Raw genomic sequence first — 15,157 nt, 5'->3', positions numbered from 1 at the left:
TGACTGGCAGGTACCTTTTAGAATCAAACACTATAGCTTCAAATTGTGCAAAGGACAAGATGGGTATTGCATTCACTAAATTTTAAATATGAAAAATGAGTTTATAGTTCTTCCAGTACCAAAGAAATTCAACATAATGATAGCAGTGTTAAAATGTGGGACTTACTATTCTATATAAAATTAATATTTCTGAGAACAGGAATTAAATCAAATGCTCAAGATTCTGTAATATTTTTAAAATAAGTTAGAAGCAAAACTGAAATAAAGTCTCTATACATAGCAATAGTTCCCCAAGAGTGAGATACAATAAATAGCAGGAAAGATATGCTAATTCCAAGCCTTCTTTTTCCTTTGGTCATATTATGAATATGTGCAAGTTGGAAAAGACCACACTCCAGGAACCATCCGCTGCAGCAACAGCACAATACCTATGAGATATTCCTACTGCTGGGCAGTAATGCTGCATTTTGATTCCATTCCATTAATTAGACTGATAGATTCTGCGCTCAACTGCCAATAAGGCCATTGCACAGCTTAAAGGTTCCATGTCCTTCCACTTATAGTCCCAGCTGAGTGCTTGAAGCCATTTGAAGTTTTGCTGCAAATATGCTCTCTCTGAATTCATCCGCCCACCTTTATTAGACTTCATTTTTTTTGAGCTCAAGAGGGAAACTGCTTAACACTCAGTGGATGAAGTGAATTTCCTAGCTGTCTGTCCATTTCCTTGCATCTTTTCAACAAGGTCAGTGAAGAAACAATTTTGGTCTGAGTTTGGTTTGAGAAAGAGATAAGGAAAATTGATTAATTTAGACACAAGCTCATTGCCCTCTTGTTCTACCAAGAGCCTATTGTGTTGCTCTTTAAAGATAGTAGTAAGTAATAATTATATCAATTAATGTTTATATGCAACTCTAAAGATTCCAGTGATTAATTTCCTATCTTCCAGTATATGAAGGAACATCTCATCTTAAACATTGAAAGAGGAAAAGAACTATTTTAAATAGATTTTATTTCAAATAATTGTTTATTTCTTTTCAGTATTCTAATTTTGAAATAACTCAGATGATCAGATATGTTGTTACCTTCTGGGAGGAGGCTTCGTGGTATCCAGATTCAGTCACAATTTTGTTCCATACAGTATCAACCTTGTGAACTCTCAAGCTTCCTTGGACAGTGATTAATATTTATATGTATTTATATGTAAGGGTGTAGGTATATACCATATTTTTAAAATAATTATGGACACATACATATGTATGCATATAGCATGTCTATATGTGTGTTATGTATGTGTACACTTTTGAGAACAGGCAACAGAATTTCATTTTTAATGTGTGCCAGTGTGCCCACAGGAAAAAATGACAATAAAGGTTATCTCATCTCATATTTAGAATAAATCACCATTAAATAAAAAATATTTGCTATTCTTTGCAGAATAATACCCCTTATTCTGATCCATATTGGGGTAAGCCACATTTTGCCAAGAGAAAAAAAACAAGTAATAGCATGCCTACCCTACAAGGTTTCATCCAAAAAAGGTGCCGGAACTCCATTCTGGGCATTCTATGACAAAAAAAGCCCTGAATAATAGGAAATCAAAAAATTAAAGGCATGAGATCAGAGACAGAAAAGGGAATATAGCTAAAACTAATTTACATCATCATTCACTGTAAGTCTCCCTATCCTTGCTAACAAGCCTCCAGAGCATACATATGTTTCATATATTGCCTTTTATTCTTTATAACATAAAAGCATGCACAGGTAGCCCTTGATATATGACTGGTCACAAAATGCAGTGTTTCCCATGCTGAACAGAAGGAACAAGTTTAGCAGAAGAACACCAGTTTTATAGTAGCTGTACTGATTGCCAGTAGGCTTTCAGATCCAATTGATCTGGTTTTTACCTATAAAGAGATGGCTTATTTTCTAAAGAAAAAAGAAAGAAAATCCACATATCTAAAAAGAGAGGTGTTCAATAAAATACCTTAGTTATTAGGGCATACTTGGTACTGTAATAGAAAAGAATACTTGTAGTTCATGACTGAACTATGGAATTAGTACTCTGCTATACCAGAATCTAATGAAATCAATCTTTCCAGACACTGTTATTTTATTATACCTTTTGATTGCATTACCCTCATGGCCTAAGCTTCCAAGAAATATTTTTTGGAAGCAATAGGTGCTGTTCTGAAGAAAAAGTAATGTGAACCAGGCATTTTAGTATCGCCTGTTCACCGCCCTGAGTCCCGTAAGGGAGATAGGGCGGTATATAAATTTAATAAATAAATAAATAAAATAAATAAATTTTTCCCTAGCTATGTGGTGGAAAATCTGAAAAGTAGTTAATTCTCAAGAGTGCTTAAAAGTTCATTTTTATGGGCTTTTTTGCAAAATGGCCAAGAAAGGTGCCAAGAAAGGTGCCAAGAAAGTAGATTCTGTCGGATGACAGGGAATATTTTCCTGATGTGACAGACCTTAGTATTGCCTTCTTACCCAACATCAACACAACAGAGTAAAACCGTCCTTGCAGTTTTGTATGCCATTCTATCAGAAATAATTCTGTAGAGAAGAATTATTCCAAAGGTAAATTTTTGAGGGCTGCATAAGAGCAATAGCACTTAGACCAGGGGTGTCAAACTGCTGGCCCATGGACCGGATGCATCATGGCAAAACTGCGCCCACCCCATTGCCGGCAATAGAAAAAAAGTCGTGATACGTGGTGACACGTCATGTGACATTGCAAGTTTGACACCCCTGACTTAGACTTATATACTGTTTCATAATGCTTTATAGCCATTCATGGAGTCAGCACATTACCCCCAACAATCTGGATCCTCATTTTACCAACCTCAGATGGATGGAAGGTTGAGCCAACCTTGAGCTGATCAGGATCGAACTCTTGGTTGTGGGCAGAGTTAGCTTACAGTACTGCATTCTAACCACTGTGCCACTGTGGCTCTTATGTTCAGGGCCCGATACAAATGAAGAGGGTCAAAGTGTTCCTTTCTTTATCAATCCTTCATTTCTCTCCCTCAGCCACTTTCCCGCAATGGGCTACTGAGGAAAGGACAAGATGGTCAAGCAGTAGGTCTGAACTGTTCATTTGAGGACATTATGGTAGATGCCTACAGGTGGATTTGGAGAATTTAAGTTTAGATATAAGATATAATTTTTGGGAAGGGATACACACTTTAAGACGTTTGGTATCTTCTATTCTAAACTATCACCTTGCAGCAGTTACCAAAGTCTTATTTATAAACCACAGGAATAAAAATGGAGAACGCAGCAGATACTAATCCAGACCCTGCTCAGGATGAGTCTGCTGCTCGAGCGGAGAACCAGCCTCCACCAGAGATTATAGAGCCTGGTCCTGGACCACCTGAGGATGAGCCTCTCTCCAAAATGAAAGATGCAGATTCATTGGACCGTTCTCGTTTGAAACCCCCTGTTCGTGCAGGTGGGGAAACTGCAACCCGTAGAATGTCTAAATTCCGCCGAAGTAACAGCGGAGTTCAGTCACTGCAGGAAACTTTGAAAGAAAAACAGGTTTGTAATCATGATGCACACACTAATAAACTTTTGAACTTTCCAAAATTAGGCTCGATTCCTGTCTCTTGATCCAACTATGTACTCAGTTAATATTTTTTCAGTATTACATATTTGGGGCAGCCATGTGGGCAGAAGTACATATTGCCATGACAATAACCCTAATCCTTAGGAGTACAGTTAGGATAATATGTTATTCAGATCCTTTGATTTGATTAACATCCAGCTTGGAACTGGCCAAAATATTTAGAATATAATTAAGAAGGACAAATCATATATTTCTGGGTCCACAAGGATTATTATATAGTGGTCCATTAGATATTTGCAAAAAAGAACAGTATAGAGAGTTGCAATTCATGAATGAATTTGGGAGGGGATTGTATTTTCTCAAATCAATAATTCATGGCACTCATATTTCCAAGGACTGAGCAAGGAAGATGTTGTAATGGCAACTATGCATCACATTTCTATTTACATTTTCCAAAATAAACTGGAAAACAAATATCAGTTAAAAATAACTGGGGATTTCATACCAGGATTCTTGACTGAAACCTTAACTAGCTGGGATAACTGTCACAACTGATTCTGATAGAAACTGCACAACAGCATCCATGGAGGGGGTGGATTGCGGAATAACAGAATGAGGAAGCATGTTCTGCCATTGCAATGCAAACTCCATCCCTTTTCTATATGTCATGACATCACACACACTTCCAGAAGGGTCAGGGCCTACAACACAACAATGCTTTTGTTATTTTGAGGAAAGAATCATGTTCTGGGGCACCAATGTCTCTGTGTCACTTCTTGAAACCAAGCCATTGATTATTATTTTTTAAAGAAAAGGCCAGGAATTATTTTTTTCAGAAGAACTGATGGAATATTTTTGTTGTTCATAAGTTGAAATATCATATTATGATTTACAGTGTTGTACCTTTGAAAATAAGTAACCTTTTACTGTAATTCATTTTTGCATTCTTTTTTCTTCTCTTTTTAAAATTTTGTTCACCACTGATTTGTTGTTATTTTTAGGGCAAACATGTTTATTTGGGGTTTAGTCCTAAAAAGAATTATTTTGAAGTAATTGTTTGAAGTATGCACAATATTTTTACTAACTAAATGCATAAATAAAAAAGGGGCTCACTGCCTCACCATTTTTCATTAGTCCCATTATGAACTACTGTAAGTACATTTCCTTCCTTTTTTCTTCCCTCCCTTCCTTCCTTTCTGTAATCTATTTTCTTTCTTTCTTTTAAAACTGGTGTATTAGCTGAATCAATTCAAAAACATATCAGAATCAGTTGTAACCACAACAATATAGAGCAGAATCATAAACTCCAATGTTGATTTTTTTTGTTTCAGATCACCATTTTGCATATNCATATATACATTTGCATTTCTAAGAGCTTGAAGTAATATGTATGCATTTCTATCTTTATTGTGTAAGCATTTAAAGAATACCTCAAGAAACTGTTTAGAAAATAACGGGAGGGAAATAATAAAGAAAGGCAAGAGAAACTAAAATAGGGATAAATTGGTTGAACATTGCTCATTATTTAATTTCATACTATTTAATATATTTGAAATAAAATATGAGTACCACAGAAACAATAAACAGTAAACATACAACTGTTGCATAATTTTTCCTCATTTTTTCCAACTAGGCACGATACAAAGAAGCAAGAGAAGGCAGAAAAATGAAGGTTAATTCTGCATATAAATATATCTTTGAAATTCTGTCTGACAAACTTGGATTAGACATTGGAACAGTAGAAGAATTAATCCTGGATGGCCCAACAGTGAGTTTACTTTACATTCATTTTACAAGGAACATTTTAAAAACTGTGTTCATTCTGTTTTTCACCCTCTAATACAGAGGTCCCCAACCCCCGGTCCGTGGCCCAGTACCAGGCTGTGGCATGCCAGCAACCGGTCTGCACAAACAAGGAAAGCCCCATCCACAGGATGCAGGCAGCACACAAAACCACGCCCCCTCCGGTCTGTGGAAAAACCTCCGTCCACGTAACCGGCCCCTGGTACCCAAAAGATTGGGGACCTCTGCTCTAATACTAATACAACCTATGCCGAGATTTTCAGCATCAGAATCACCAAAATATAAGGCATTATGATTAAATGCAATGTGTAAATCCAGATAAACATCAGAATAACTTACATATGAACAACTTACATATTGGTTTTTGTTCTAATCAACTGTGCATGCTCTTATGACTAGAATGTACTTTATTTGTACTCTATATTGTGACTTTTTGGTCTGATTACATGAATCCCCCTATATACATATAAATTTATGCATACATAGTCACATGGTATGGAATGAAGGAAAGGGAGATTCAGATAATCAAATCAAAAAGTCACAGTATAAAGAGTACAAATACTTTCTGAAATGCCTTCTACATAACAATAAATAAATTCAGGAATTCAACTTTATTTTGATTGTGGCCAGCCTTTTATAGGCATTTAAATCTAATGAATTAATTAAATATAAATTAAATAAATTATACAATCTTCTTTGACCATTATGTGTAATTTTATAATATCCATCACAGGTATTTTTTAAAGCCAGTGTTCCAAGATCTAAGTTCTAGGTTTTTCCTGTCCAAATCTTTAATTTAAAATATTAAAATCATACCTGGAATACTGCATCCAGTTTTGATCACCATATTACAAAAAAGATGTTGAGACTTTGTGAAAAAGTGCAAAGAAGAGCAACTAAGACAATTAAGGGTCTGGAGACAAAAACATATGAAAAATGGTTGCAGGAATTGGGTATGGCCAATCTAAAGAAAAGAAAGACTAGGGGTGACATGATAGCAGTATCCCAATGTTTGAGAGGTTGCCACAAAGAAGAGGGGGTCAACTTATTTTCCAAAGCACCAGAAGACAAAATAAGAAACAATGGATGGAAACTAATCAAGGAGAGAAGCAACCTGGAATTAAGGAGAAACTTCCTAACAGTGAGAACAATTAACCAGTGGAATGGCTTGCCTTCAAAAGTTGTAGATGCTTCATCACTGGAGATTTTTAAGAAAAGACTGGACAGCCACCTATATGAAATGGTATATAGAGTCGCCTGCTTGAACAGAGGATGGGACTAGAAGACCTCCAAGGTCCCTTCGGGCTCTATTCTGATTGATTGATTTTTCTGTTTGAGGAAATAAAAGACAAATAGGATTTATTAATATAACTATTCTCAAGAGTTTAGGTATAGCTGATCTTTATGAGGTCCCTCTATGTTTTGTTCCTAATCAAGCTAGAAGGGAATTTTACACATAACAACATAATGACAACTGAAAACACCTTAAAGGCATTGTTTCCTTTAATATTTGACAACTAGTACTCCTTTAGGGAATTTTTAAAGAAATAAATAGTGTGGTGATTTGGCAAAATGTTGAATTTGTATCATATCTTTCCTTTTTAATAGTTGCTAGCATTTGATAGCTTTTTTGCCAAAGGAGGAAACAGAACACTGAAGTTTATCTATCAAGAGGGTGAAGCTCCTGGCATAGGTAAATGTTAAAAATGATTTTATCTACAATTTCAGAGAAAAGTAAATTGTTTGGTTTTGAATACGCATACAAAGAAAGAGCCAATCATGTAGAATAATACAGAATTTATACAAATAGGATTTTATCACTATGTTATATTTTCAAAATGCAAGTATAATAAAGAATTGTAAGCCACCTCTGCGAAAGGGAGGAGGTCAGTCCAGTTCATTTGCTAATAATCCACATAGCATCTGAGATACTGCTCCACCATTTTCACTTTTTCAGCTGCCCCATTCATAGACAACTGAAAAGCCATCGATAGTCCCTGTGACGAGCCAATTAACTTGAGGAAGCCCCTCTAGAACTTGGCCATAAACTGCATCCCTCGGTCTGAGATTATCCACTTTGGTGCACCATGCAGCCTGTAAATATGCTTCAGAAATATCTTAGTTAGTCTTTGGGCAGACGTGAGTCCTTTGCAGGTGATGAAATGAGCCTGCTTTGAAAATAGATCTATCACAGTCCAAATCACCATATTCCCCCTACTTTCACGTAACTCCACTATAAAATCCATAGCGATTTCTTCCCATGGCTGGGAAGGGTCCGCAACCGGTTGTAATAGTCCAGGGGTTTTTCCTGGAATTCTTTTCATGGTGGCACATACAGCACAGCTCTTAACGTAGTTCTCTATGTCTTGTTTCAAACCCGGCCACCAAAATTGTCAATGAACCAGATGCAGTGTTTTTAAATATCCAAAGTGGCCAGCTTGTTTCACATTGTGACCATGCTGGAAAGCATTAAGGCGGAGGGTTTCAGGCAAATACAACTTCCCCCCCTTTGTAAGCCAAACCATCCCTGCACGTGAACCATCGATCGTTGAGGAGTTACTGTTTTAATTTCCTCGCCCCAGGGTCATCAGGGTTTGGGACTTTCGAAGAGGGGGCTCTTCATGGCATTAGTTGAGAAGTAGCTTGTGGTGTAGATATAATTGCTTCATTAACCTCTTCACGCTGGCTCTTGTATTGAGGTAATCTGGACAAAGCGTCCATTAAAAAGTTTTTTTCCCCTGGTATGTAACTTAAATCGGTTAAAGTATTGCGCCCACCGTACTTGCTTCAGGGACAGCTTGTGGGGACTTTTCAGGGCCTCTAGGTTTTTGTGATCAGTCCATACCTCGAAAGGCACCTTGCTCCCTTCTAGGTAGTGTCGCCAGTTTAGTAGAGCCCAACGAATTTAGTTTTTGGGTTAATGTCATGGTTCCGATAGATGAAACCCATCAAAAGAACTTCCAGGAAAAATTCTTCCTTAAAGAACATTTTATTTGGGAAACAAAGTATTGGCACTACATAGTTGAACCCAAAAACTAAATTCCCTTCCCCTGGATCCAAAATAACAAAGTACAATTCCCACCCCCAATAAACTGTCATAAATCACATTCCCCAATTAGTTAAAAGCACGGGCTTTCTCCCCAGCTCCTCTGCCCGCCAAAATGTTATCAGCTTGTCCTTGGGTTCCCACAGCAGTGTTATTGTTATGGCTAGCTAAGCTTTCATTCCACCACCACCCCCGCTGCACCTGATTTCTAAAAGCAAGAAAAAGCATAGTAAAGGAGAAGAGAAAATGACTGCATTTTCATCAGTTGTCAAAGCAGGAACATCCAATGTTAGCAGCGTTGACAATTTATACAAACAGGATTTTATCACTGTGTTGTATTTTTTGTTGCCTGATATGGTACATAGCATGGGAAGATCTAATGCTAATACCTAATAATGTTATATTTTCTAAATGATGGCTTGGAAACTAATGTTTAATATTAATTTTAGAAGTGCCATGGAGGAATTTAAATATAACCTGAATTACATGAGGACTAACCATTAGTATACTGTATGTGTTTCCCATGAATTATTTTTTCAAAGTTTTATATTCTATATTTTAGAAAATAAATTTGTTGTTAGTGCTCAATAATATCAAGTAGGAACAGTCAATTGTTTTGTAGTATATGAGAAGTCAGCAAAGGATTGATTTAAATTATAGATTTAGAGTAAATATAAGTTAATATGGACTATTTAAGAACATGTACATTTTTGAATATATTTTATTGATTTTTTGCAATAACAATCTTTAGTGCTTAGTAAACAGTGTGTTGTCTGGGTTCATATATATGAAAAAACAATCAATAATAATTAATTTATATAATTCCATGATCAATATATTAATTAATAGTATGTTTCCTTAATCTTCTCTTCTTTCAATGTTATTTTCTTTTGTCAACATTAGATAAATATAATAATATTTTCAATACATACAAGGTTAGATATAAACATTTTTGTGTTTGTACAGATAACAATAACATCCATATATAAATCTTTTCTAATTAACTTATGTTTCAATTGCATTTGTAAAAGTCATCTTGTTAGATCACTATGTGTCCTATTTTCAAAATTCTTATTTAAACTTAATTTCCCCTCAGTATTCAAACCATTGTTATCAGTCATAGTTTTCTCAAAATTAATTACCTAAATATCCAAACTTTTCATTTACATACCCCATCCCAATATTTTCATATTTCATATATTTTAAAGATACCATACTACTTATATATCCTACCTATAACATCCACATGTAAAATCTTTTCTGAGCAGTTTATATTTCAACTATATTTATAAAAGTCATCTTATTGAGTCACTATATGTCCTGTTTTCAAACTTTTTATTTAAGCCTTACTTTCCCCTCAGTATTCAAATCATTCTTCTCAGTCATAATTCTCTCAAATTTAATTACCTTTAAATGTCTAAACTTTCCATTCACATACCTTATCCCAGTATTTTAATGTTTTATATATTATAAAAAATACTATACCACTTATATCTCTTATACCTCTTACTATAGGGCCCCTTTATATCCAAAATTATTTATTCTTTTAATCATATTCAAACAAATGTTTAATCATGTAGTACTCCGTCTGGTAAGTTGAATCAGATCTCTTAAGTCTAACCCTAGCCTTCTTCTTTTGCCAAATAGCTTTCCAAGTTAGTATGTTCCGCTTACCAGGAAGTTCCTGTATTTTTATAGGTATTGTTGGGAGTGTGAAGGACAGGTTGAGTAGGATATGCACTTTTTGTCTCCCAGACTCTGATGATTTTCCTGGCAGCTCTATAATCCATTTTGTTAAATCTTCTTTCTTATCCTCAAATTTGTTTTGACGTCCTGTCGAATAAAATATCTTTTCCATTTTCAATGTTGTAATAAAATCTTGTAGATTTTTTTTCTGGTTATGTTAAGTTATAGTTCTCTTCATTTGTAGCTTCCCAGTTTAAGTTACTTTTTTCTAGTTTGTATTCTCTTATCTGATTTGTTCATTCATTCTTTATCATCATTTTTTGAGTTTTTTAATTGTAGGTTTAGATTGAAGATGTGCTCATTTATGTAATCAAAGTTACTTTTGATCTCATCGTGGGTTGAAACTATTGTCATTTGAATCTGTTGTAGCATTGTATACATTTTCTTCTGAAAAGTACTTGTCTTGTCTTGGAGTATTACTCCTGCAGATCTTTCATGTTCCAGGCTAGATCTTTCAGAAGGGAATATTTGGTGTGATTTCCTGTCCCTTTTAGATAAATATGCAATATCCATTTTGTCTTCCCTCCCAAATAATCTTTCACTAGTACCATAGTCTGTGTAATTAGCCTTATCGAGCCAGCCAATCTCAAAATCCAAACCAAGTCTTATATAGTTCTTATCTTTATATATCATTTTTGTAATCCAATGTGTTTCTAGTTGTCAAGGTATCAGTGAAAGCAGTGTTTTATAACAATTCTTCTATTCAGGGGTCAGTTATCAACCAGTCAGATTTGCAGTCCAGAGTATTTAGCCACCTTGAAACCTTCTAGTAAGTTCCCCCCTAGAAGATTAGCCAAGAGTCAAAATTTTTCTTTTTCTGCAAACAATTCTTGAGCTTAGACAACAGTTGAAGTTTTCTTTTTCTGCAGACACTTTTTTTTAGCTTATAAATTGCTCACTATATATTTTTTCTTCTCAGCTGTTTTCTATTTGGCTGAAGATTATTAAAGTTCAAGGGAACAGATTAATCTTTGTTTCTGGGCATTTTGCCAATTTCTGAGTCAGAGTTGCTGTTGTTCTATGCTCTGATTCTCCACTAGATGTGAGTAGTTATTTTCCAACTTTTTCAAACAATAAAATTGCTGTTGTTTTGTTTTTTATAAATTCATTGAAACTCTTTAGGGTGTAAAATCTTAACGGTTTTCTTAATTTTCAGATTTATCCAGATTATAGTGTTATTAGTTTCATTTCAGTATATTTTTCCCCCTTAGAAGTTAATTCACTGCTTCTGTCTATGGAAGGATGGGGATTTAGTCCCCTCCCTCACTTTCGGACGGTTTCTTGCTTTGGGGATTTTTTCCAGGGATTCAGTTATAAAATAGAAGAGAGAAGATTGATATTCTCACCCAGTTTCAAGCACGCTGTTCACTGTTGTTCTGGTTCGTACTTTTGGACTTCAGCTGCTTATAGCTTGGGCTAGACACTGATGTGCAGCTAGCCTTTCTCCTGTCAGGTTGGAGGGCTTCCCCCAGATCGAGGGGATCAATTGCTATTGTTCCGCAATCATCCGCAATCATGCCCCTCCTTCTTTGTCGCCTCTCTTGGGCGACTTTTGACCCATTTAGGGTCCCCTGGCAGGGCAAAATCAGCCGTGGGGTGCAGAGCCCGGTGACCTCTCAGCCGTATTGCTATAGGGTGGAACCGGAAGTGAGAACATGTACATTTTGATTGATTGACAAGTTGGTGTCAACTTGTAGCTGAGATTTTTTCCAAGATAAGCTGTCCCCAATCTAGTCCTTCAATTCTTCCAAGGGTGCACGCATTGCTGCTGTACCTCTCTACTTCTTTTGCGCAAACCGGTGTATTTATTACATAGCAGTGACTAGCTAGGAGAAGTTTGATAGCCTAATCAAAATAAATGCCAAAGTAATTCCACAACAGCTAAACTTAGCTTAACAACAACAGCAATAACAACAACAATTTATTCAACCGCCTGACTCTCAACAACTCTGGGCAGCTCACAACAATTGAGAAAATTACAATGAAATCAATTTAAAAAAAGATAAAATGATTTTCATCTTTTTTTTTTTTATTTTCAGAGTGTGGGAGAGCAATCCCAGGTATTCTCAAAGGAACTAAAATGATGAAATTGTACGTAGATGAATCTCAAGACAAATTCAAAGGACAGTGTTTATTTTTTGTACGTGCTAGAAATGACTTGCCTGTGAACATTAAGACAATGAATGAGGTATTTTTATCTTCTTTCTCATTATTACCTCTCTTCGAAAAAGCAAGATCATCAAATTTGTAAGCACAATAATAGAAATAAGGCCCATAAATTATAAAGAATCTTAATTCTTGGTGAGTGCATAGATATTTGGTCTGAACCACGTAAGCACCACTTTTTTGTACCTGGGCCCCAGAGTCAGATGTAAACATTCAAGCCACATGGATTGCATTATGATATTGCAATACACACTTCCGCATTTGAACCTCAACCCATCCTGTAGATGCAGTGGGTGGGTGTAATGTTACAGTGTCTAGGTTTACAAAGTACAAAAAGCCATAATGTGTTTTGTTTGCTTTATTGTTAGTAGAGTATGTGAACAGAGCAACTGTAAGATTCTTCATAACTCAGGCAGTATGAAATACAAGGAGAAAAAATTCTTCTCATTGCAACATAAAACTTTCTTTAATGAGAGAGTTATTATATGTATTGTAAAATGCCAAATATTGTTGCATAATAACTTTTTGATTCTTTCCACATCTAATAACCATAATATTTTAATCTTCCCTGTTTAGGACATATACTATTCATCATTGGATGGAAATGAAGGTCTTTTGCTTGGCATCAAAAATACCTTGGCAACAGTTTTTCTGCCTGCTGTTCTTGCCACAAGCAATTGGGGTGCTTTAAATCAGACCAAGCAGGGAGAACTTGAAAAACAAAGTTTCATCGAAACATTGAACAGATATTTGGCATTTTTGGATGGTAAGATCAAATAGATCAAACAAATGGGCAAATAAGCTGAGCCTTCCATTTTACTTTTTAAAATAATTGATAACTTGATGCATTGTCTAATATCTGGTTGCGACATATTATATCCTGATTCTTATTCCTATCCTGGCTAGAAAAGAAGAATTTGAAGACTTGATTGGCTAATCAATAGCATGTTTATTTCTGTCCCTCTTAAAATACAGGCATCTTTCTGGGAATCCAGCAAAGATTATTAAAACCTTGTCTGATCATATTAAATGTATTCCCCCAAGTAGGGTTGGGAAGAACATAATACTGTAAAGTTTACATATCATAGCTCTTTAATGTCAAATATGAAAATTGTTTGTTTTATAGTACATGAAAAGTCATCATAAGACTGACTGAAATAATGAACTGGAGTGAGCCAGTATCATATGACAGAGGGAAAGCAATGAATTGTCAGAGTATTTTAATTCAGGGGAAAATTACAAGTGAAGATAACTTCCACAAACTAAATACTGTACTTGATTTTGTGCATTTAACCAAGAGATGAGTCTTACTCCAAAAATTGCCATTCCTAAAGATTGCAGAGAGATAATCTAAAGCAGGCATGTCAAACTTGCGACGTCACATGACGTCATGCGATGTATCAGGACTTTTTCCCCATTGCCGGCAATGGGATGGGCGCAGTTTTAGTATGATGCATCCGGCCCATGGGCCGGCAGTTTGACATGCCTGATCTAAAGCAATTCACATTTGCATTACATGTACTTTCATTGTCACTCCTACAGAAATCATTTGTTCCTGTATATCACATTCCTATGGCAATCTGCTTAATAAGACAAATGCATTGTTAAAACTTCTCCAGTGAGCTCCTCCTCTGGATTTTCCCTGACAACTATGTGATTATTCATTTTCTTAGATTTTAGGCAAAGCTGTTAAGTACTTATATAATAATATATTAAGTGCTTAATATGCTAAGTACTTAAATGTGTGTGTTGAACCAGGGCTTTCATACTTCATGCTTTCTCCTTTTTGCTTTTTCAGTCTTTCTCCTGCCTCCCTTTACTTCTTGAGGCTGTCTCTTAGTGAACTCACCCATTTCCTTTTTCTCTTTTTCCTAGCCATGCATCCAGGTTAAGACCTTTCTGTTTCTTTCCTTTCACTCTGAGCATTTGTGTGTGTTGTTATAGCTGTGCCTGAGAGTTGCGTATCCAGCTCCATAACTTTTTATACTTTCTTGACACCTGAGTCTCATTTTTGCTTTTGAGACAGCTTCTCCCACTGCCTTGGAGCTCTCCAATTCTGGTTTTCTTACTGACTCCACAACACCTCTCAAGAAGTCACTTTATCTCTTCTGAGATCTGTAACACTACCTATCAGGCTACTCTGAGGATCCCATTTCTTCTGCTTCAGGCATCTTCCACTTACAACCTTGTGAAACCAGACTCTTAGTACCCAAATTAGCTTCCTAGATTCCGACAAGCTATGATCTATATACTTTTGTATCTTTGAAGTAGGATTCTTTTTTTTCATCTTTTCGTTGATAATATTTGCCAGGTACAGCACCATTTAAGAATGTGCAAAAAGTTGAGAAAGGGACATCTTACATGGTTTTCCCTAGAATGCAAACTATTGTAATGAAACAGTGCAGTATACAAATGGTAGAATCTGAGAAACTGTTCTTTCTCATTATACATAGGTGCTAGAGTGAGCATCCAGGGAACTGTTCAACTGAAAAAAATAGATAACATTGACTTTTCCAAATTCCAGTCTTTTGAGGAAGTGACAGCAGCAGCTGCCAATCCTGATATTATACATCAATTGGAGGATGCACTTATGATATGGTACAAGCAAATTGAGCAAGTAAGCATCTTCTGGTACTTTAGCTAAGCAGAGGGAAGCATAGTTATAAAAAAGAGCCATGAAGAGGGCATTTCTGAGGCATCATAGATAAAAACTAATAAAGAAGAGAAGTAACCAGGAATTAAGGAAAAACTTCCTAACAATGAAGACAATTAACCAGTGGAACAGTTTGCCTCCAGAGGTTGTGGGTGCTTCATCACTGGAG

General features: G+C 35.8%; 1 protein-coding gene across 1 annotated transcript in view; it reads left to right on the top strand.

Moving 5' to 3' along the window:
* Positions 1-12,234: 12,234 nt before the first annotated feature.
* Positions 12,235-15,157, top strand: part of LOC107292002 (dynein heavy chain 8, axonemal) — a gene marked incomplete at its 3' end in the record, with an annotated part of 59,151 nt that continues 56,228 nt past the window's right edge. The window contains exons 1-3 of the mRNA XM_029285066.1: positions 12,235-12,357; positions 12,912-13,101; positions 14,789-14,952. Of these exons, the coding sequence (XP_029140899.1) occupies positions 12,250-12,357; positions 12,912-13,101; positions 14,789-14,952 (462 nt within the window). The remainder of the gene's footprint in view (positions 12,358-12,911; positions 13,102-14,788; positions 14,953-15,157) is intronic.

The sequence above is a fragment of the Protobothrops mucrosquamatus genome, unplaced genomic scaffold (genome assembly GCF_001527695.2).
Source record: "Protobothrops mucrosquamatus isolate PMUCROS unplaced genomic scaffold, P.Mucros_1.0 scaffold1240, whole genome shotgun sequence".
NCBI classification, from domain to species: Eukaryota; Metazoa; Chordata; class Lepidosauria; order Squamata; family Viperidae; genus Protobothrops; species Protobothrops mucrosquamatus.
The sequence above is the reverse complement of the archived record's forward strand: the minus strand, read 5'-3'. Positions and strand labels throughout refer to the sequence as shown.